At 44.2% G+C, this 21,689-nt stretch overlaps 1 protein-coding gene across 2 annotated transcripts in view; it reads left to right on the forward strand.

Annotated features, from left to right (window-relative positions):
* The first annotated feature begins 13,234 nt into the window (after positions 1–13,234).
* The window catches only part of CPE (carboxypeptidase E), a 92,994-nt gene continuing 84,539 nt past the window's right edge, over positions 13,235–21,689 (forward strand). The window contains exon 1 of one of the 2 annotated variants that reach the window (XM_039540254.1): positions 13,235–13,803. In XM_039540254.1, the coding sequence (XP_039396188.1) occupies positions 13,500–13,803 (304 nt within the window). In that variant the 5' untranslated portion in view covers positions 13,235–13,499. Of the gene's footprint in view, positions 13,804–15,278; positions 15,407–21,689 lie in introns of those variants that run through there. The other variant, XM_039540256.1, reaches the window with a different exon arrangement.

Below are 21,689 nucleotides of genomic sequence, written 5' to 3' on the forward strand. Positions count from 1 at the left end.
TTTCACTTCTGGGGGTGGGTGGGGGGGTGCGTAAATTGCCTAGCTATGCCCTGACCTACCGCGGACACTGTTTTTGACCCTAGAAGCATTTGGAGCTCAGCCAAGAATGCAAATGCTTTTCAGAGACTGCAGGAACTGTGGGATAGCTTGAGTCCTCCAGTCCATGAGCGTCCATTTGATTCTTTGGCTTTCCGTTACGCTTGCCACGCAGCAGTGTGCTGAGTCCCTGCTATGGCGGCTGTCTGGAGATATTTAAAAAATGATTTTGAATTTCGTCTTCTGTAACGGAGCGCTGATAGAACAGATTTGCCTGCCCTTACAGCGATCACGTCCGCATCGTCCATGCTGGAGCTCTTTTTTTATTTTGATTTCGGACTGCATTGCCACCCGTGCTGATCGGAGCTCCACGCTGGGCAAACAGGAAATATTCAAAAGTTCGCGGGGCTTTTCCTGTCTACCTGACCACTGCATCCGAGTTCAGATTGCAGTCCAGAGCGGTCACTGGTGCACTGTGGGATAGCTCCCGGAGGCCAATGCCGTCGATCAGCGTCCACACTAACCCTAATCTGATATGTTAATACCGATACTAGCGTTACTCCTCTCGTTAGGGAGGAGTACAGAAACCGGTTTAAAGAGCCATTAAAATCGATATAAGGTGCCTCCTAGTGTGGACGGTTGTGGTGTTAAATCGGTTTTACGCTCCTAAAACCGGTTTAAACGCCTAGTGTAGACCAGGCTTTTGGCTCTGTACCTCCCAGGTGTCAGCAACAACCTGGCAGATTCCCTTAGCAGAGAGCCAATTGCCATACATGAGTGATCCTTGTAGAAGGCTACCACAGAGCCAGTATTCCTGTGTATGGGAACCCCAGTGATAGACATGTTCACCACCAATGTCAATGCCAGAACTTTAGTTCCAGAGACAGTATGTGTCCAGTCATTTCTGGACATATTCCTTCTGCAATGTTCTGATGCCCTCTTGTATGCCCTTCCACTAATCTAGTGGGATTTCCAACATCGAGTCAAAGTCACAATCATTCTCATAGTGCTGTATTCACAGAGGTGGTTTTAGCTGGCAGACCTACTACAAATGTCCATCCACACCCCAATATAGTTCTCTCTGCCCAGACTTGACCCCCAACAACACAGGCAGATATTCCACCTAGATTTCAGAGTTAAGTGTCTCCTCTAAAAAACCCACCACACTTCAGCTCCAGCCGATGAAGAGTAGGAAGGAATTCCAGTCTTAATGAGCTTCTATGAAAAAATGCTCTGCAGCCCACCAATATGAGTGCACGTACCTCTGAATGTCACCTTCTAAAAAGGTAACAAGAAATTACTCCAGATTGTCCTCCAGGAGCATTGTGGTCAGAGATGCTGTCATCAGTGATAGTCTGGTGACTACACCAGCGTGTCTTGAAGGCAGGGGTGGTGCCTGGATAGGAAGTTCCAGCACTGCCATTATCTGCTGTTGCAGGATGGCACCCTCTATCAGTTACTGCTAGTGAATTGTCATTGTTGCAGGAGTTTCTATTGCTGCTGAGTTTGGTTTTCAACTAAGCATAGTAGTAGCTATTCCAGCTCTATGGCTGCCAGTGTCAAATACTTTCACCTTCACCTATAGAATTTTTTTTTTTAAATGCCACTCTGGTGTCATGTGCAGTAGGCCCAGTGGGTTCACTGGGGTTTAGACATTAAGGCACAGAACCATTGCAGCATGTAAGAGTCTTTTAATTTCAACTCCAACCAAACCATCCCTGACTCCATATAAAGCTACAGAAAACAGTCAGTTTACATTTGTGTCTCTTCCATGCCATGCTATTCAGCACCCAGTCCTACAGGCAAGATCATCTCAGCTGGTATCTAGGCAGAGTGTGGCCCCACCTCTTCCCCCAATATCCACAATTCTTCCTGTGGGCCAAGCCTTTTTGTTGAGGCTTACTTCTTTAATAAGGGTGTGAAAGCTAACATCTTGTGCAATTCCTTTGGTGTGTGGCAAATAATAAATCTCCTTGAAAGGGAGGAAAAGTAATCACTTCATCCCCTTGGCTAGGTAGGGTTCCTGTGCTGGCACTAGCACTAAGAAACATTGTAGTGGGTACTGTATAAATTAGAAAATAAAGGAAAAATAAACTCTTTTTTAAACAGTGTAATGTAATATGCTATTAGGATCATGAGTGTGCAGTGACCTACTCTGTGCTTTGGGCAAGGCAAAGCAGATGTTCTCTGATTTATGAAAGTATATTACACCACACTAATGGTACTAAATATAGTGATATTGATATCTGTTAAATGGGGATAATCTCATTTACTTACATCACTGGATCACCTGAAGTTTAATGAGTGTAAAGTGCTTTGAGATCATTCAAATGTAATTTCCTATATAACTATAAAAACAATATTACTGTCATCACATAATAATATTGCCATATTACATGTTCTTGGGATGTTGCCTTAATAATAGGTTCTCAGGAGGGCAGGGAAGGGAAGCTGATTGTTTTTGCTATCCTAATGGTGTAAGAGCTTTACACTTTAAGTGTGACATGAGAAGCTGAAATGCATCCACTGACATAAGTAAACTTTATACATACAAATGAATTTAGATAAACCTTTTCTTAAATTCTTAAATGCTTTTAAGAACACAGCTGGAAGCTTTGCATCATCACACTGTACTGAGTGCTATAGGCTGGTAAAGCAGATATAGTACAACTCTGAGAGAGACTTGGTGCTGGATAGTTCTAACCTGCAATCAGGATGGGTGTGTGATCTTCTACATAATTGCAGTCCTAATGTATTAAGCCACAAACTACTATGTGTGTTTAAATAATGTTAAGGGTCAGGCACACCCACCAAATATGGAAATTCAGCATCACAGGGATGTAACTCTGTATTTAGCTCGCCCTGTTGAACTAGTTACTACAGCACATGCAATATGGTTATGTAAAATGAGCTATTTGGAGACTCCTGCAATGCTTAGCATGATATGAGTTAAGACTAGGGTTTAAGCTTTAACTCTGACCCTTGTTTTTAACTTCCTAAAAGTCCCAATCCATGAGTAGTTATGGTGGTATCTGATTGTGCCTTTTATCTCTGAAAATCTTTCCTTCTAAAATAAAATATTCAGCAATGGTATCTATGCCTGACATATGGAAAATGGACACAAAGGAAGGATAGTTTTGTGCTTAATGCACAAGACTGGGAGTCAGAAGACCTGGATCCTATTCATGGCTTTGCCAGAGACCTCCTGCAAGTCACTTAGGCTACCATTTTAAAACCCGGATCCTAGATACTTGATTTCAGGCAACCAAATACTTATTTAGATAGTTAAATAAGTGACCTGATTTGTGGCCTGATCCAGCACTCATGGAGGAGTCTTTACGATGACATCCATCTGCTTTGTATCAGGCCCTTTCAGAGATAATGAACTCTTGCAGCTCCCATTGAAGTAAATAGTAGCTGTGGATGCTCAGCACCTCTGAACATCAGGCCATTTTTATTTAGGTGCCGAAAGATGGAGTTACAGCCCTAATTTTACACACCTAAATTTTGACTTTAATGTCTTGTGTGCCTCATTCTACACCGAGGAATCTAAAACTTGCCTCACATGGGTGTTTTGTGGACAGAAGTTTGTAAGGAGTTTTGAGATGTTTTGATAGAAGGAGCTGTAAGTGCAAGGTTTTATTAACTCACTTCTTGAGATAGATAAAAGGAAATGGGGTCTGACTATATTTTAGGTTTTTGATAGCAGCACCGTATTGCTGCTATCAAAGAAACATGAATGGAAGTTAATGAGAACTGATATGAAACACAGAGCTCTCACTGGCTGACTACAGGTTAACTCAGGTGAGGACATAGCCATACAAATTTTTAAAAAAAGATTAATTACTTTAGGGCCTGGTTTGAGGAGTAACTAGGAATGACGAGGATGAAATTAAGAAAAGAATAACTCAGGCGGAATATTAAGAAAACATTCTGAGAATATGTTTGGTAAGGCTGTGGGGAGGAGGTCCATCTCTTAGGGCTTTAGTAAATAAGTCTAGGAAAAAATAGATATTATACCCAAGGGGACAATCCTGCATTGACAAAGAGATGAATTGCATTAATTTAAGAGGTCCTGTAATTTCCATATTGTGACCCCTTCCTCACATTGGTGAGCAGTTACTCACAGGGAGTCCCACTGAATATGAGTAAATGCTCCTCCATGTGAGCAAGAAAATTGCATGATCTGAGCCATCAAATATTAATTTTTAAAGATCATTAACTATTTGGATGTTAATATTATTTGCCAGACCTGTCTATTGCTAGAACAACTTAATCAAATACATGTAAATTTTGCAATATTTGTTAAAAGTTTGGTACTTCATGTCCAAAATCTATTTGGGGGTCCAATAGAGCACAGTATACACCACTGACCTCCCCCCATTCCTCAGGATTCTGCACTCACTTATATCCTTGCCACTGGATTGACTTAAATGGGGTTACATGAGTATAAAGGAGGACACTTTTAAAGTGTTGTATAAGTCCCTTGCTGGGCTATTCTGATATTACCCATGATATGAATATTGAAAGCAGTTAATGAAAACAGGTTACTGGATTATGCATGCACAGCATAGTAGGTGGTTTTATAACCATCAATAACACAGCTGCTCTGGTGACCAAAATAGCTTAGATCTACACTCTGCAGGACATTGTGGTCTGCAAAAAGGAGACATTTCTGGGATGTTGTTCAAGTGTGCACAAAATGCATGGAAAATCAGAAATAGTCTATGGCTCCCGTCTTTCACTTACCGTTACTTGTGCAAACAGTCCCCAATGTTGTGTCAATGTGACTACTCCCCTGAGTAAAGTGTTTGCAAGATCAGAGCCAATACCACTTTGATCTAATGGGGTGGTAGGATTGCATTAAACTTTTTAAAAAAAAACCTAAATAAATGTACCTCCAAGGCTGAGTCACTGTATGGAAAAGTTTGATCTCGAACAAATTTTTATAACTAAATTGTAAATCTTAACTGTGGAACAGTATAATGGTGCCAGGATGCTTCCAGGACTGGCTCTAGACCAAATGGCAGCCCATGTGACGAGCGTCTTCAGCATCCCCTCCCATTTGGCTAAACTTTTGAATACATATTTTTATTGCATTTGTAGCCCATTTCATGACTTTATGACTGTTTTACACACTTTAGGGATTTTTACGTTTTTTTTAGGCTCTTTAAATCTGTTTCCTTAATTCACTTGAGGAGAGGAGCGGCTAATTAATATCGCGCAATTCTCGATAGGGTTAGTGACGGTAGAACATCCGCGTGTATTGGCCTCACGGCGTATCCTACACTGACGGCCTCTGACAGGACTGGCCAGGCCGTGGACTGCTATCGACAGCGCAAGCCCCCCCGCAAATCTTTGACTCAAACACATTTCACCCTTTGCATTCAGGAGAGTCATCCATCATCACGACGCACACACAATCAGAGCTGGCCAGCAGAAGCTCATCAGCACATCACACAATTGAGCAGACTGGTACTGGATCATCGCGGGATACTGCTGGAGAGGCTTCAGAAGGGGAGTTCCAGAGTAAAAAAGAAAAAATGAAAAAAAGATGAATGAAAAAAGTATCAAAAGGGATTTCAAAGGCCACAGGAAGGAATCAAGGCAGCAAAGACAGGCAAAGTGAAAAGAAAAAAGCCAGGGAGAAAGAAGAAGAACAAAAAAAGCTAAAAGCACAGGACGAAAACATGGGCAGAACAGAAGCAGCATGCAGGCTATGCCAGAAAAGCTGCAAGCTAGGCTGGACCCCACACCTACCCAATTTTAGGGGAGGTGCTGAGGGGAGGCAATTGACCTGGAAGATGACAGAATGAGAGGCAGAGAAGAAGAGAGAGAGAGAAAGAGGAGGCAGAGCAGATGAGGCAGAAGAGAGCCCAGACAGCCCCTGAGCATGACCCAGGAGCCCCAGCATGGCCCTTACACCCTTCCGGACCATGCACATGGCATCCCAGACAACCCTTAGCCCCATGTTTTTTTTAATGGAAGGGCTTTTTTGAGAATAGCTTTCATTTTTTTTGATTTGTTTTTTTTTAGCAGATGATTTTGCAGACAGTATTTGTTGATAGAAAGACTTTTTGATTTTACCGGGGATTGATTGTTAAAATGTCCGGGGGATGGAGGTAGGCTCCTTAGAGGGATTGCAGAAGATTCAGGCTCTGGGCTTGCAGAAGAGCCTCCTTATTATTTTGCTGGGCAAGGCCACCATTCCGCCCACCATGACCAGACCATTTTGTAGGCAATTAGCCATGCGTAATCAGGTATCATCACTTGTGACAAAGCAGCAGCCTTTATATGTTTGTGTCCTTGTTGTGTTAAGCATAGCATCGTGCAGATCTTGTCTTGTTATCATCAAGCAAAATCTCAAATCAGATATAATTGGTGTAAAAAAAATCAATTTAAGTTAGTAAAAAAAGGTGGTTTCATTTTCAATAGGTTCGGGACTCTTAGAAAAAAAAAAGCCTAAACTTTTGTGCGGGAATCTGAGATGGTGAAATGAGGATGATCTTTTTGGAGGGTGGAAATGTGGATCCTTTTTGTTGGCCCGGGAGGGGAGGGAGTGGGAGGGTAAGGTGGTAGCGTTGGGGGAGGGTGGGGGGGAGACAGGATTGGGAGGGGGGGGCAGGGAAGGGATGCATCTGATGGGGTCTGATGTGGCTGAGGTCTGCTGAACTCTGGCTGCATGCAAGCTGAATTCTGAAAAATGCCACAGAGCTGCAAATCTGTAACTCCAGAAAGAAAGTGCTTGTCAGAACTAAAGAAAAAATTAGTTCTGTGAAGATGTGTCTGTGAATAAATATTGTACCATTTCTGTGTCTGTTTGTAAATATGTTCTGTTCCTCCCCCTTCTCATTTCCTCCCTCCTCCCAAGGCAGGAAAAAAAGAGTCGAGATGATGAGATGTTGAATATTATGGAGTAAGGCGGACTGAAAGAAGACGCAGATGAGATGAGGGATGGGATATAAAGGAAGTTAAGAGTCAGTGAAAGAGGAAGGATGGAAAGGAACAGGGACACAGGAAGAGAGGAGGGAGAGGACAGGAGGAGGAGAATGGAGAGGAGGGGAAGGCAGGACAGATGCAGAGATGGAGATGAGGCTGATCAGCGGTGAAGCGCTGCGGTGCTGGGCTGGCTGCTGATCAGGCTGAGTGGGATCGGCGTCTGGTGCTGCTGCAGGAGCTGCAGCAAGCACCACCCACAACTCCTCCCCTCCTCACCACCCACCCTCCTCACCCAACCACCTCCTTCTCCATCCCTCCCCCACCCACCCCCCGTCGGGGGAGGCTCCACCCCACCCCCCCCCCCCCCCCCCCAGCTCAACCAAACCTCCAACGTTAATGTCTCTCCTTTCCCCCCCCTTCTCCCTCTCCCTCCTCCTCCTCCCCTCTACCTCCAAACTTTTTCTTCTTTTTCTTTTTTAATGAATTAATAATTAATAAGCATTTTTTTTTGGGAGGGGAGGTTTGCAAGTAAAGGGGACTCGATCGGGGGGGGAGAGTTGCATCAGACAAAGTCAATCTCAGGGGGTGTCACAGCATCAACACAAGCAGCTTTTCAAAGCTTCTTGGCCATTGATGAATTCCTTTCAAAGCTTCTCTGATTCACTGGTGCTCCTCTTCTCTTCTCTAATCCAGCGGGTGCGGCCTGCCAGTGGCCTCCAGCCCCTCTGCCCCCCTCCCGCCCTGCCCCCCACCTAACTCTCGCTCTGTCAGAGCTCACAGATCCATACAAATAGCATACATAGGGGACATTGGAGTGGCTACATTTGTGTCAGGTCTGATGTGAGTGCCAAATGTGCCAAATGCAGCACATGCCACCACCCACCTGACCACCACTTCAGCAGCCTGTACTGATCCCAGCCCCTCTGTGTGCTGCCTGCCTGTGGGGCTTCAGATCCTGCAGCCAGTCCAGGTGCTGGGTGTATGGCTAGGTAGCACACAGGCCATTTCATCCCTGACTGTCATGTCTAACTCTGGGAGCTGTCTGGTCCTGCAAACCGTTTAGTGCTGGTCTGGGCAGTAATTACTCCCTCCCGCCCCTGGCCATCCCTGGTGACCTCCAAGAAAGTGTGAATGTTCCTTGTGATCCACCAGCACCCCCAGAAAAGTAAAAATTTTTTTTGACCCTTATGGGTGCTTTGGTGTGTGGTGTGGTGGTGGTGGGATATATGGAATATGGATCCAGGTATCGCCCCCCCATCCAGGGTCCCCCAGTGCAGCAGCAAAGCGCTCCATAGCACTGCACCCTTTTCCAAAGTCACACAGCATTAGCAGCAGCTTAGTGATTGCTTTGCTTTAGCAGCACAGTTAGCCCAGCACTCCCAAATTGACTCCCGATGATTCCCGACTGTGACCGGTTGTCTGGCGGGCTAAGCACCTCCACAGGGCTATACAGCTTGCTCTGCTCTTCTCGGCTGCTGCTGCTCTCTGGCGAGGGTTTCAGGGGGGGGGCAGCAAGTCACAAGTTCCATGAAAGTGCCCAAAGGCCCAAAGTTCCATGCCAGTGCATCCACCACACCCACCACAACACCACAACCAGGTCCAGTCAGTGCTTGTTTCCGGGCCCAATCAGGGCGTTCAATGGGCCCCATCCCATCCCCCCATCAGGATATCAGGATCGCGGCCGGAGATCCGGAATTCTGTGCCCTCCCGTTTGATTCTGTGTCTCGGCCCCATCGTCGTCACGCCCGCCGCCCCCTGTCCGCCCCTCCCCAGCAGGTCAGTGGTCCAGCATATGCGCGCGAGGTGTGAAAACATCCACGATAAAACGGTATTGAGCTGAGGTATTGAGCTGAGCAGGTGCTATGCTGCTGCTGTACAGTTCCCACTGCAAAGTTCACAAAAAAAAAAAAAAAAGGAGAGGGAGGAGGGAGGAGGAGCTGACCCAGGAACCCAGAACCAATGATTTTTGCCCTTTTTTCAGGATCTCACTGGGATCTCAACCGGAAAGGGGGGGGGGGGGGGGGCGGGATGGATGGGATAGCTATGATAGCTATGGATAACGCTCACCAACCAACGCGCGCCTTAGCCCTGGAGCGGACCACACACGACACCACCGATTTAATGTGTGTGGCGCGGCGAATCGATTTTATACAATCTGTTTTACTAAACCGGTTTATGTAAATTCGGAATAATCCCGTAGTGTAGACGTACCCTGGGATGCACGATTTGCACGTGTGATTCATCCCTGTCATAGAAGATGATAAATCTGCACACTATGATCTGTAAATCTGTATTTATTCATGCCATATATAAGTAAATAAAAAAATCATTTCCTCTAAGCTTACAGAAACTTTTTAATTTTAAGAATAACTGAAATGTACTAACATCAATAAATTGAACTGTGCACCAACATTGGGTGGACCAGTATTAAACAGTGTTATAGTAGGTGACAGCCTTATAATGTTAACTCTAGTCCCTTAGTTCAAAGGTTGCTTTTTGCACCTTTGCCCTCACAAAGCACAGAGTCAGAGAGATCCAAAGACTGGCCAATGGCATTTTCAAGCAATAAAATAGCAAGCAATGTCAGTGTCTCGTCAGCCATCATCGCTCAGGGATATGTTTTAATGAGCCTGAACTTCAAAAAGCTGTACTCACCACTCATGACTGTGATTGGCAGCGTGAGCAGAATCATCAAAGCTATCCACACTAGGAAAAGTGTCCTTCAGCACTGCATCATGAATGAATTGGAGAACTTGGAGTGGAGAGTGCTTCCCATTTGGCAAAATATGATGGATGTTGTCCAATTCAATATCTTTATCATTGACGTCCGAACTATTCCCCAAGTGTCAGCATCTAGTGAAGACCTGTACAATTGTTTAAGAGTGTTTTCCAGTCTGTTGGCATACAAAAAAGCCCCCAGATTTTTTTCATGGTGCTTCATTTGTCTGAACCTTTCTTCAATGGACACTTGAGCAGTGTCAACAAGCGAGCAAAAAAACTGCCTCTTGAATTTTTCTTGAGAGCTTCCCAGGGCTGCCCAGACGATTCAGGGGGCCTGGGGCAAAGAAATTGTGGGGGCCCCTTCCATAAAAAAATTGCAATACTATATTCTCGTGGGGGCCCACTTGCTCCCTCCCCCGGGCGCCCCTGGGAAAAATAAACCTTCCGCATCTCAGCACAAACCCAGTTTTGGGAAAACTTCTTTACAAGGTATCACTGGTTCTCAGCATCAGCTAGTGGTAAAAGGCACTAAAGCTCATTAAAAGGGTTGGACAAATATTTTCTATCAAAACTTTTTCTGGATCGAAAACTATGGGTTTTTAAAAAGCAGAAAAAAATCACGGACAATGTCTGCTTTCCTTCAAAATTTGTTGTGTTTTTTTAATTGAAAAGCTTAAATTAGTCTGCCAAAACCTGAACATGGTTTGAGGTTTCAGAAGTGTGTGGCCAAATATTTGCTGCTTGCTGTGTTTGATTGTTTAAAAAAACAATAAAAAAATTCTGCTTAAAAAAAAATCCAAAACTTTTGAACCACCTCAGCTTGTAACCAAATGCCTGAGCCCATCCAGGCAGAGATTTTTCCAGGTTTCTGATACTGTGCTGGCTTCCGTGACTCATATCTGTCTCCATAACTTTGGGTTCATTTAGGTTAGAACATAAGAACAGCCATACTGGGTCAAACCAAAGGCCATCCTGCCCAGTATCCTGTCTACCGACAATGGCCAATGCCAAGTGCCCCAGAGGTAATGATCAAGTGATCTCTCTTCTGCTATCCATCTCCACCCTCTGACAAACAGAGTCTAGGGACACCATTCCTTACCCAGCCTGGCTAATAGCCATTAATGGACTTAACCTCCATGCATTTATCTGTTTCCTAGAGACTGGCTCCATGGGGTCCCTCACAAACTGAAGACGGTTACTGTGGGTTTGTCTTTAGTATAGCTTATGTACATAGTCCACAAACTGAGCATTTGAGCTTGTTCCAGAATCTGGGATGAGCCTATGTTGTCAAAACTGAAATGCTCAAAATAGGACATGCATGTGAATGGACACAGGGTGCTAAAATTAAATTAACCCAGGGGTTCTCAAACTGGAGGTCAGGACCCCTAAAGGGGTCACAAGGTTATTACTGGGGGTCGTGAGCTGTCATCCTCCACTTCAAACCCCGCTTTGCCTCCAGCATTTATAATAGTGTTAAATATATAAAAAAGTGTTTTCAATTTATAAATGGGGGGGGGTCGCACGCGGAGGTTCGCTATGTGAAAGGGTCACCAGGACAAAAGTTTGAGAACCACTGAATTAACCCCTCTGAAGCCTCAGGGAATGCAGGGGGCGGGTCGTCTCCCTTGGTAGGGTTGGGAAGGATATTGCTCTTCTCGTGATCCCTCCCCCAATGGCTAATTTTAAATGAAGCTATCCTCCCCTGACATGAATCTCTCTATGGCACTGAAATTAAATATAGACTATAGTTTGGCATTTGAGAAGTGAAAGGGTTGGTAGCCCTAATGGAAAAGCTAACAGCTTGGCTCTTCTGCAAGCCTCAAACTGCTGAATGAGCTTTAGAGTAGGGAAGGCTGTGCCTCCCAAACAGCCTGGCCCTGCCCCCTATCTCACCCCCACCCACTTCCTGCCTCTTGACTGCCCACCCCCTCCCAAAATCCCCAATCCATCCTGCTCCTTGTCCCCTCACCATCCCCCAGAGACCCCCCTACCCCAGGATCTCAACCCTGCTCCCTGTCCACTGACTGCCCCAACCTCTATCCACCCCCCCACTGAGTCCTGATAGACCCCCCCCAGAACGCCCACAATCCAACCCCCCCCATTCCCTGTCCCCTGACCGCCCTCCCCAACCTCTGCCCCTCCCTGTGCCCTGACTGTCCCCAAGACTCTCTGCCTCTTATCCAACCCCCCCGGCCTCAGCCTCTTACCTGCAGCTCCCCCCTCACCTGGAGCCTCAGCGCTTCACTGAACAGCTGCAGCGTGTGTCTGGCGGAGCCTGAGCTCCGCCCCGCTCAGAGCCGCGTGGTGAGGGGGCGGGGCTGCGAGCTCCAGCGAGGCCTGAGCTTCCTCCACTCAGAGTGGAGCTCGCAGCCCCGCCCCCTGACCACGTGGCTCTGAGCGGGGTGGGGCTTAGGGGCCCCGCCAGAGACATGCTGCTTGATGGCTGAGGCTCTAGAAGAGGGGCAGAGGTGGGGGTAAGGCGCCAGGGCGGGACCCTCAGCCATTGTCATGGGGGCCCCTGCGGAGCCCGGGGCCCGGGGTAAATTGCCCCACTTGCCCCCCACCCTCTGAGCAGCCTGGAGCTTCCCATCACTTCATCTCTGCCCCCCGTAATCAAACTGTCTCTTCTGCGGATGAATACAAGTTTCCTTGAAGACAGGCTCAACTCCTAAATTTTCTACCATTTCTTTGGCAGCAGTGATGGCCTCTTCAAATCCATTGTCAGTATAGGCCACAATGAAACCAGGGCAGCTTCTCATCAAAATGGTAGTGGGCACGATATCCATCGACTGAGTTTGTAATACCTTGCTTACAATGATTACTTGGAACAGGATATCGTGCCAAACAACAATTGAGACCAGAAATTTGAAGTCAGTTATATGGTTTGCCAGGCTTTGTGCCTTGGGTCCGATTCTGGCTTCGGCTTTATGCGACTGTGCCAGTTCCATCAGGGCGTTATAAACCTCAGTCACTTGGTAACTCACTGGCCTTACACTGTCAATGGGGCTCTCTCAGTGAGAGTCACTTTGTGGCTTTGTGGTCAGATTTGTAACAGTGTCCATGGGGATCTATGACTTAATATGATACTCCATCATCATTCTAGGAGGTTTGAGGAAAATGATGTTCTCAGAAAGTCTGGAAAGTTTCACATGATTCGATAAAGGCCCAGAACATTCTAGGAGGTTAGTGAACAATGAATCCACATAGGGACTACCTGAAACGTGTTACTTCAAACATTCTATTTTCCCCTTTGTCGCTAACAACAAGACCAGCACCCCAAGCTGGGCACCTGGGTCACGTGTCCCTAAATCTGGCCCTAGATGTCCCCATAATAAGAACACATCAGTCTTGTTAGAGGTCTCGCTGTCCCCCGTTTTTAGCCTAAATGCAACTCTAGGTGACCGTCTCCCATCTGGCTGATTATCTGTAATATAGAGTTGTATTGTACAGAAGCAACATCAGCCCCAGGGTGACTGCCCCCGTGGTGTCCCTGCATAAATCCACTCCATCCTTCCCGACCCCGTCTCTGCACCAGACGAAGCGGAGTGATCCGGTGAACGCCACCCCCGCAGGGTGTGCGGCGCCTCCATCCCTGCGTGCAGTGGTATCTCCTGCATCTCCCCGTCGCGCCGCGGAGAGTAGTGCAGCCTGCGGAGCTCCGGGCTCTGCCCGCTTCCTGGCTGGCTCAGGTCTAGCTGGCTGGGAAGGTGCGAGCCGCGCAGCCGGGGAAGAGGCGGAGAGGGGAACAAAGCGCAGAGGCAGCTGCAGGCGGCAGAGGAGCAGGCACAGGAGACGGCTGAGAGATGGCAGCGGGAAGGGGCTGGGGGCTGCTGGCGCTGTGCGGGGCGCTCAGTGCCTGCTGCTGGCTGCTGTGCGCCGAGGCGGCGGAGCCCGAGGCTGCCGCCGGGGCGAGCCGGCGGCGGAGGCTGAGCCAGGAGGACGGCATCTCCTTCGAGTACCACCGCTACCCGGAGCTGCGGGAGGCGCTGGTGGCCGTGTGGCTGCAGTGCCCCTCCATCAGCAGGATCTACACCGTGGGGCGAAGCTTCGAGGGCAGGGAGCTGCTGGTCATCGAGATTTCGGATAACCCCGGGAGACACGAGCCTGGTAACTGCCACCCACTCTCCGCCCTGAGGTCCCCTCTGCCTGAGCCAGCATTAGCCCTGGGAGGAGGGACAGGCACTGCCAGGGCCGGGGGATCATGTCAATATCGCTTACAGGGCAGCGGGAATAACTGCAGGCTTAGCACTGCCATGGGGCGGGGGATAGGCATCATCCCTAGCCGAGATAGGGAGAATACACGAATTAGTAGTTCTTAGGCAATAGAAATGCAGTAGTATTTATTAGTACATGTAGGGCAATAGCAATCATGTAATATTGGGACTGTGGAAATAGTAATTAGTATATCAAGGCTACATGAATCATTGAACAATTATTTCTTATAAGGTATAGGAATCATAGATTAGGCATAATAACTACTTGTAGTGCTATAGACAGAATAGAATGACACTTGCAGTGCTTTAAATTTTCAAAGCCCGGTAATAACATTATTATTAAAATCTTCGCTTTGCTAGCAGGGATAAATATATGGAAGTTTCTATCCGTCTTTTTGTTGATCATGTTTTTAATTTTATCATTAAAATGAATGTCATATGATTAACATCCAATAAAAGTCATATTAGAAATCCCAGAAAACAATGACCCTGATAGGTAGGGTGACCAGACAGCAAGTATGAAAAATTGGGATGGAGGGTGGGGGGTAATAGGATCCTATATAAGAAAAAGACCAAAAATAGGGACTGTCCCTATAAAATCAGGACATCTGGTCACCCTACTCATAGGGACTGAAGATCTCCCTTTAATTCTGATTTATGAGGGAATACCATGTGCAGGCATATTGGAAATTACCTTCTTTATTTCCTGACCTAAACAAAATTACAATTTAAAATCTAACATGTCTGTGCAGAAATCTAGGTCACTGTTGAGTGTGTAAAATGCTGTGTTGTCTTTGGGAATAGTAGAAGTATATATTGTTACAGCTAATGATTAGCAGTTGCACCAGTTATATTATGGGGAGAGAAATTAACACCTTGTAATTATTTGTACTTACCTTTTGAGATAGTTAAAGCAGGTGATTCCAATGACTTTTATAGTATATTGGTTTTATATATGTACACAATGTATTTCTAATCAGTGCAAGTTTACTCATTTGTTTAAAAATTTATTTCCAAATATTGTGTTTTTAAAGGCCTAAGCCTGAAAGGTGCTAAACAGCTGAGGTCTGATATATAGCCCTTTGCAGTCAATAGGAGTCTTTCCATTGACTTCATTAGCTTTGGGGGCAGGCCCACCTACATTAGCATTGATTTCAAGGGGAGGTATGAGTGCTGAGCACCCATCAGGTTCAGGCCCCACATGATTTGAGCTTTATCTTTAATTGTCTTTTTGACCTCAGGTAATTATACCCCTGCCTGGCATTCTTTGGGAGTTACATTGCTTTTGACAGCACCATGGCTATTGATAACCATGTTAACAATGAGAGGTGGTAGGATATCTGACATAATAAAACGGCAAAATAAGGGGGAAATACAGGATAACACTAGTATAGTTTTGGAATGAAATATAAATACCAAAACTGGAAGTGAGTTAAGGTATTTTATCATTGGTTTTGGGGCCATCTTGACAGCAAGCATGATATTTAAAATAAGAGGTAAGTACCATTGATGATGATTATTTAATGTACACATTTGAATGATGTGCAGATGTTACTATGGCTTTCTGAGAGTTATTGCTTTTTATTATTATGTACTTATCTAGCATTCACTCAAACTATTTAAAATAGGAAGAAAAAGACAATTTTACATATTGTGGGGTGGGAGAACATAATTTGCATGGAAGCTCTGATCCTCCCCCTTTGAACTCACTGGAGGCTTTGCTACTGACGTCAGTGGAAGCAGGATCAGGCTCTATATCATTTCCTTACTTCGTCCTTTAACAAAAACATTTTAATGGACCACGGATAGGGAGCTTTCTTTGGGATTGACCCTGTAAATGACTGCAGTGAACACTGAGGATGTTCACCACCTCATAAGAGGATCCCCTTGCTGTAATTAAAATGTTCACGCTGAACATATTGTTTGAGAACCTCTGATTCAAATATGTGTAATATGACATATCCTAGCAAGTTGTAGCAGCCAATGCTGAAAATGTGTATTTTTTCCCCTAAAGATTAACCAGGATTTAAACTGAGAGAGTTTATTGTTTGGATAAAAGCCTTAAGGTCTGATTCTACAAGGTGCTAAGACACCTCTTGAGAGGTGCTGAGCTCCCTTTATGTTCAGTTGCATTCAAGAAGCACTCAACACCTTGCAGGATTCTCTTAGGATGTCTAGAGAGTAATATCTTGTGTCTGGATATATACATTAACTAAGGGCTCGAACCAAAGCCCATTGAAATAATTGGATAAACTACTAATGACTTCAGTGGCCTTTGGATCAGACCCTGACGGCCTAAATACTATTAATGGACATTTTAGAAATGTGTTCAGTAATAATAAAAATGCTAGAAACTTTCTTCAGATTAGTAAACAATGTCACTTTTTATTTTCCTATGTATGCCTTTGTGATATCTATAGCAAAAAAAGTGGAGCCCTGTATCAACCCTGCTAGAAAATGAGAGTATGATTCTGCAACCTTTATCTATGTGAGTAATCCTTGCTTACATCAGGAGTCCACACTGAATTCTTTAGAGGGTGAAGACTAGCCACATGAGTAAGGATTATTCATGTAATTAAGGCTTGCAGGATCAGACCCTATATAATTTATTTTAATCTATCATTCAATTACGATTTACAGAATTTTGTGACACACTTCGGAGTTGTGATCCAGCCTGTCCTTACAATAAAAATACCCTGAGTCATTGTTTTTTTAAAAAACATAGTGGCCAACAGGGCAGTGATTTGCAGAGAGCTGATAACTGTAGAGACCTGATAAGAATGCTAGGCTACTCTTTGAATTATCCAGTCAGCTGCTGCAGCAATACAAATATTTTCTGTCTGGGTGCATACTTCAGGAAGTTCACATTTCTTAAAGAAACTCTGATTATACCTTTTGAGTTGCAAAAGTAGCATCTTTTTATAAGTAAAAGCTGTACAGAATCTATTTGTGTTGTTGGTTTTAATGACCGTGAAGGAATAAAGAAGCACAAAACAGGACATCCTTTGATTTATTGTGTGAAGCTGAACCAAAAGGTTGGTTGCCAACTTTCTAATAGCATAAAACCGAAAACCCTTGCCCTACCCCTTCTTTGAGGCCCCACCCTGCTCACTCCATTCCCCACCCTGTCGCCTCACTCTCTTCCACTCTCACTCACTTGCTCATTTGCATTGGGCTGGGGAGGGTCCCTTTTTTACTGGGTGTTTTGATTGAAAACCAGACACCTGGCAAACCATAATCTTTGTCAATTTTTTTTATATATCTAAACACACATCAACAGGCAGATGTCACCTAAACACAGGCATTAATATATGCACACATGCACAATGTGCATAAGCATGTGCATCAACCTGTGGTTTTAAGGAATTATTCATGAAAGGAAACAATTTAATTTAGGTGCAATATAAGAAAACATGAAAAATGGAAAGGACATTTATGTAAGCATGTATTAAATTACCCAAGCAACTGGAATGATTCTTTAAGATCTCATATTTGCTGGGATAAAAATAAATTAAGAGGTTTTTTTTAAAACCCATAATATGCACATTAGGAACAAATCTGGTTTCTTGCATAAGTGTAGGAAGTATTTTGGCAATCCTTTTTAAAAAATAACACAGATTATGCACTAGAAAACAAGAATGACTTTTTCTGAACTGTTCTCATAGATCTGCTAAATGTTAAAGGTAGGAGAATGCCAGGTTTTACTTTGCCAAAAGTTTCTGATTGTGAATTAAACACTAGCAGAATGTGTTGCATTTTGTGCAAGCCTGAATACTATACAATTTAAGCAATTTAGGGTGAAATGTTTTTCTATGACTCTCTTGTGATCCATGACCATGAGATTGGATTCTGACTAAAAGGGAATTAAATGTACTTTTGATGGTGGCAGTTCCTTTTTGAGTACTACAGAACTCAAACAGGAGAGTAGAGCCCATTGCCATTGTCAGAAAAGGCATGTCTGAATAAGTAGATGAAAATTTCTGGAACTCTAGCAAAGAGTTTCAGATAGAGAGGGGAGTCAACACTGGTAGCATCAAAGACAGCAGTATTCTCAAGGAGATGGAGAAGGAACCAGAGTAAGCTGAAAGCAAACCATTGATCTAGAAGGGCAGTTTTATTGCTGTTAAGGTGGTGGAAGCTGAACCCAGTCTAGAAATGATCAAGGACATAGTTTTGGGAGAATTGGTTAGGTGAGAAAAGACAACTTTCTCCAAGCTCTTGCCAAAAATGGCAAAAGTGAAGATGGGACAGTAGGTAGTGAGGTGTGGGAAATTCTGGGGCAACGGCTGACAATAAATGACTGATTATTACTCTGATGAGGGATAATGGGTGAAAATCTGGCCCCATTGAAGTCAATGACAAAACTCCCATTGACTTCAAAAGGGCTAGGATTTCATGCAATGTTTCTTCCCTCTTTTGTAAAATGCTTTGAGATCTTCAGATGAAAGGTGTGTGTGAAGGGTACCTCATTATTTTATTATATAGAGGGCCTTGGTTGAGAGGCTAAGGTGAAAGGAAAAAGTATGGCATTGCTTTTTCTTTAATGATTGTATGTACTCTCTCCATCTTGTGTATGAAAAAAGCATTCTGTTTATTAATTAAACTAACAAACAAAGTAAAAAACCCAACAGTATTTTGCTGTAATTCACTTGCAGGATAAATTTGCCTATTGTTCTAAGGATTTTACAGGGTTTCCCTTCAGTTTAAAAAGAAAAGTGATGGGCTTAGCCTCTGGAAATATGATTTCCAAGGGGACAAACACAGTAGATGCAGATGGAATCTTTGTGACTGGGGATAGCCAAATCCTATGCAGAAGATTTTTATCTGGTAATAGCAATGATATAGAGGGGCTGATGTTGCACCATTGAAGTCAATGGGAATTTTGCCATTGATTTCAATGAGAGCAGGATCAGGTCCATATCATCCAAGAGAATAGGTTTCTGGGCCCTGTAACCATAACTTATACAGTTTAATAATAATATATTACTACAGCATTTTGTGACTAAAATTTAAGTTAATAAGTAATCAAAACCTGTTCACATTGGTTTCTTACCCATTAATCTCCTGATCCTAGTCCTCACTGAGGCAAAGCTTTTAGTGATTTCACCATGAATTTTGCCTGAGGAAGGAACAAGAAAGTGCAGGAACAGGAACTAGCTCTGTACCTTATTGCTCTGCTTAGTGCACCTGAGAAAATGGGTAGGCTGGGGCAAAGGTGTCTCTGTGTCTAAATAAGTGGCCTGATTTTTTCAGAAGTACTTAGCAACCAGCAGATCACATATGTGGATTAGGAGTCTAACTTTTGGCATCCATTTTTTGGCAAGTCTTGACCCTAAATAACAAAACCTAAATGTGGGCACTATAGTTATTTGCACCTGAAAAATTTTAGGTACAAAAAAAGGGAAGCCTCTTTAAAGCTGGACCTAAAATCAGGCCTACAATATATTTTAACAAACAGAGCAAATAAAGCTACTGCCAGCCAGCAAAAAAGCTCACACCTGATGCTTAAGATGTCATCAGAGAGTCTATTTCACAGCTTTCATAGCTCACCTTAACTGATCACTCTCATTATAGTGTGTATGGTAACACCCATTGTTTCATGTTCTCTGTGTGTGTGTGTGTGTGTGTGTGTATATATACACAGAGGGAATATATATATATATATATATATATATATATATATATATATTCCCTCTGTATTTTCCACTGCATGCATCCATTGAAGTGGGGTTTAGCCCACGAAAGCTCATGCTCAAATAAATTTGTTAGTCTCTAAGGTGCCACAAGTACTCCTGTTCTTATTTCACAATTGTGACATCAGCAGAAAATACAACCTTTTCTCCCAAAGGTTGTAAAGTTGATAGTAAGTGATAGATTACTTGGCAAAATTGCCTGTGACATTAGAATTTTACTGCCTCATAATGACCCATTTCATAATGCTTTTAAATCAGTTTGTAAGTTTAAAAGACTCTATACAAATTTTAGAAAAATGGTCATCAGTTTTATCATACAAAAAACAAGCAAATATAGGGGAAGACAGAATGATCTTTAGTACACTGTGTGAGTAATTTTCTGTGCTGTGTCTCCTAAGAGATGTAGCACAGGAGGAACGGGGGTGAGGTGTATATATGTGTGTGGAAGGTGGCTTTTTGCCATCTTTGTGCCATATGTGCTGCTGTGGGGGCTAAAATGCATCCAGCATAAATTAAAGCAGCCTATTTTAATTTATGGGAGCCTTTCCCCTGGCTGCCTATGGGCTGTGCTGCAGCCAGGAATCCCCTACTAATAATATATGGAGATATACCTATCTCATAGAACTGAAAGGGACCCTGAAAGGTCATTGAGTCCAGCCCCCTGCTAAATCCAGGGTTGTGAGTTCTATCCTTGAGGGGGCCATCTGCGGCAAAATCAGTACTTGGTCCTGCTAGTGAAGGCAGGGGGCTGGACTCAATGACCTTTCAGGGTCCCTTCCAGTTCTATGAGATAGGTATATCTCCATGTATTTGCTGGCTGTATTTTAAAGAATCCTTATTGAGGTTGCAGGAAAAAAACATCCTGATGTGTAGAAAGAATAGTAAATACAGCAGGAGACCAGCTTGGCTTACCAGTGAAATCCTTGCTGATCTTAAATGCAAAAAAGAAGCTTACAAGAAGTGGAAGATTGGAGAAATGACCAGGGAGGAGTATAAAAATATTGCTCAGGTATGCAGGAGTGAAATCAGGAAGGCCAAATCACACTTGGAGTTGCAGCTAGCAAGGGATGTTAAGAGTAACAAGAAGGGTTTCTTAAGGTATGTTAGCAACAAGAAGAAAGTCAAGGAAAGTGTGGGCCCCCTTACTGAATGAGGGAGGCAACCTAGTGACAGAGGATGTGGAAAAAGCTAATGTACTTAATGCTTTTTTTGCCTCTGTCTTCACGAACAAGGTCAGCTCCCAGACTGCTGCACTGGGCAGCACAGTATGGGGAGGAGGTGACCAGCCCTCTGTAGAGAAAGAAGTGGTTCGGGACTATTTAGAAAAACTGGATGAGCACAAGTCCATGGGTGCTAAAGGAGTTGGCGGATGTGATTGCAGAGCCATTGGCCATTATCTTTGAAAACTCATGGTGATCCGGGGAGGTCCCGGATGACAGGAAAAAGGCTAATGTAATGCCCATCTTTAAAAAAGGGAAGAAGGAGGGAACTACAGGCCAGTCAGCCTCACCTTAGTCCCTGGAAAAATCATGGAGCAGGTCCTCAAGGAATCAATTCTGAAGCACTTAGAGGAGAGGAAAGTGATCAGGAACAGTCAGCATGGATTCACCAAGGGCAAGTCATGCCTGACTAACCTAATTGCCTTCTATGACGAGATAACTGGGTCTGTGGATGAGGGGAAAGCAGTGGATGTGTTATTCCTTGACTTTAGCAAAGCTTTTGATACGGTCTTCCACATTGCATCCGACGAAGTGGGTATTCACCCATGAAAGCTCATGCTCCAATACCTCTGTTAGTCTATAAGGTGCCACAGGACTCTTTGCTGGTCTTCCACAGTATTCTTGCCGGCAAGTTAAAAAAGTTTGGACTGGATGAATGGACTATAAGGTGGATAGAAAGCTGGCTAGATTGTCAGGCTCAATGGGTAGTGATCAATGACTCCATGTCTAGTTGGCAGCCGGTTTCAAGCAGAGTCCTGGGGCTGGTTTTGTTCAACATCTTCATTAATGATCTGGAGGATGGCGTGGACTGCACTCTCAGCAAGTTTGCAGATGACACTAAACTGGGAGGAGTGGTAGATACGCTG

The sequence above is a fragment of the Mauremys reevesii genome, linkage group 5 (genome assembly GCF_016161935.1).
Source record: "Mauremys reevesii isolate NIE-2019 linkage group 5, ASM1616193v1, whole genome shotgun sequence".
Lineage (NCBI taxonomy): Eukaryota > Metazoa > Chordata > Testudines > Geoemydidae > Mauremys > Mauremys reevesii.